The sequence below is a fragment of the Fonticula alba genome (genome assembly GCF_000388065.1).
Source record: "Fonticula alba strain ATCC 38817 unplaced genomic scaffold supercont2.17, whole genome shotgun sequence".
In the NCBI taxonomy this organism is placed as follows: domain Eukaryota; order Rotosphaerida; family Fonticulaceae; genus Fonticula; species Fonticula alba.
Genome location: NW_009242987.1, coordinates 212,668 through 214,239, shown reverse-complemented (window position 1 = coordinate 214,239; position 1,572 = coordinate 212,668). Strand labels below are relative to the sequence as shown.

At 64.2% G+C, this 1,572-nt stretch overlaps 1 protein-coding gene across 1 annotated transcript in view; it reads left to right on the top strand.

The window, feature by feature from the left end:
* The first annotated feature begins 1,138 nt into the window (after positions 1 to 1,138).
* H696_06051 (hypothetical protein) overlaps positions 1,139 to 1,572 on the top strand; it is a 1,389-nt gene continuing 955 nt past the window's right edge. Inside the window, exons 1-2 of the mRNA XM_009499819.1 lie at positions 1,139 to 1,229; positions 1,382 to 1,492. Coding sequence (XP_009498094.1) covers positions 1,386 to 1,492 — 107 coding nt within the window. The 5' untranslated portion in view covers positions 1,139 to 1,229; positions 1,382 to 1,385. The remainder of the gene's footprint in view (positions 1,230 to 1,381; positions 1,493 to 1,572) is intronic.

Here is a 1,572-nt window from a genome sequence, read left to right as displayed (position 1 = left end):
CCCTCGAGTTTTGGAGTGCCGATGAAGCGGGCGCCACGGCTTGTCCACCTTTTCCAACGACCCACCGCGGGCTCCCCCCTGCCTTCCCCGGGGGACACACCATTAGTTCGCCGCCGGTGATGTGGCCCCTCGCGGACCGCATGCAACCAGCCTCCGTCGAGCGAACGAGCGAGCGAGAAGGAGGGAGAGAGGAGGTCCCCCCCCCCCCCGCCCCCCGCCCCTGCTACCTGTGGGGATATGCCGGGTGCACAGGGACCACACTCACACACGCCTGCACTTGCACCCTACGGCCGCCCGCGCTGCCGCCCCTCGGACTCCCTAAAAAAAAAAAAAAGCCCGCACCGACCACGAAGAGGAACGGAGAACAGACACAGACAACACCCCCGCACCAAGGGGACATCGCATCAGGGAGGAAATAAAGTTCCGGCAGCCTGGCTGGCGGCAATGAGACACACCAGAACTGCCCCACCAGGGTCGGAGCTGACCCTCGAGTTTTGGAGTGCCGATGAAGCGGGCGCCTGCCGTGGGTCAGCGCTCGCGGCCCCGGGGAAAATCCTCGCATTTGGGATATCTTTGCTTTAATAGTAGGACACAATATTGTTTCGAGGCCATCGGCGGTGGCCGATGAGAAAGAGGGCGATCACTGTTGGCCACGAAGTCCTAAATCAAACCAACGCGGGAATTCGAACAGTACCACGAACCCGCGTTAGCCCTTCCCGGGCCGTTCGATCCCGCATTTCACCATTTCCAGATCATGCATACACGCCGGCGGGCCGCGCCTGACCACATGCCAACGGCCGATCTCCCACCGCTCGGCCATGGTGTGCCGCCCCCCTCCGGCGGTTCCCGGTGTCCGCGCTTTCTCTTTTTCTCCTTGCCCTGCCTTTTGCCGGGCCCAAACTTGGGTGGACGCGCGGGCCGCGCGCCCGGGGCCTCCCGGCTGGGTGGGCCCCCCTTCTGGCTAGCTTGGGGGCGTGAGGCTCGCGGAGGGGAGGGGGGCCGGGGGGTGGGAGGAATGTCTGCTTCCAAATCTTGCCGCCTGGCATTTTCGTACGGCACGGCGCCCGTTCCGCCTCGCCAGGAAGGGGGCGTGCCCAAGTGCCACCGACCTGTGGCGAGGGCGGTCCATCGCCCGGGCTTCAACCCCACTCGCTGGCTCTCTCCTCTCCTCCCCCCCTCCCCTGAGACCCTTCATTCCCTCTCTCTGCCTCCCTTTCTCCCTGCCCACTGTGTGTCGACTCCCCTTCGTTTCCCTGCCTCTGCCTGTGCTGCCTTCCTGTTTCGGCTGTTGCTCCCCTCCTCTGGCGACTGCTTCGCTCCATTCTCGGCTGCCCTTCTCTGACACCCACCTCCTTGTTGCCCATTCGCGTGCCGGCGCCAGAACCATGTCAGGCCAGGCCACCACTCAGCAGCTTGTCAACCAGATGCGCCAGGACCTGCAGATCCTGTCCAAGCGCATCCAGGAGCTTGAGGGCGAGCTCGACGAGTATTCGTACGGGGCCCTTTTCCCTCCTTCCGCCACCATGCGCTCGTCTCTCTCTCTCTCTCTCTCTCTCTCTCTCTCTCTCTCTC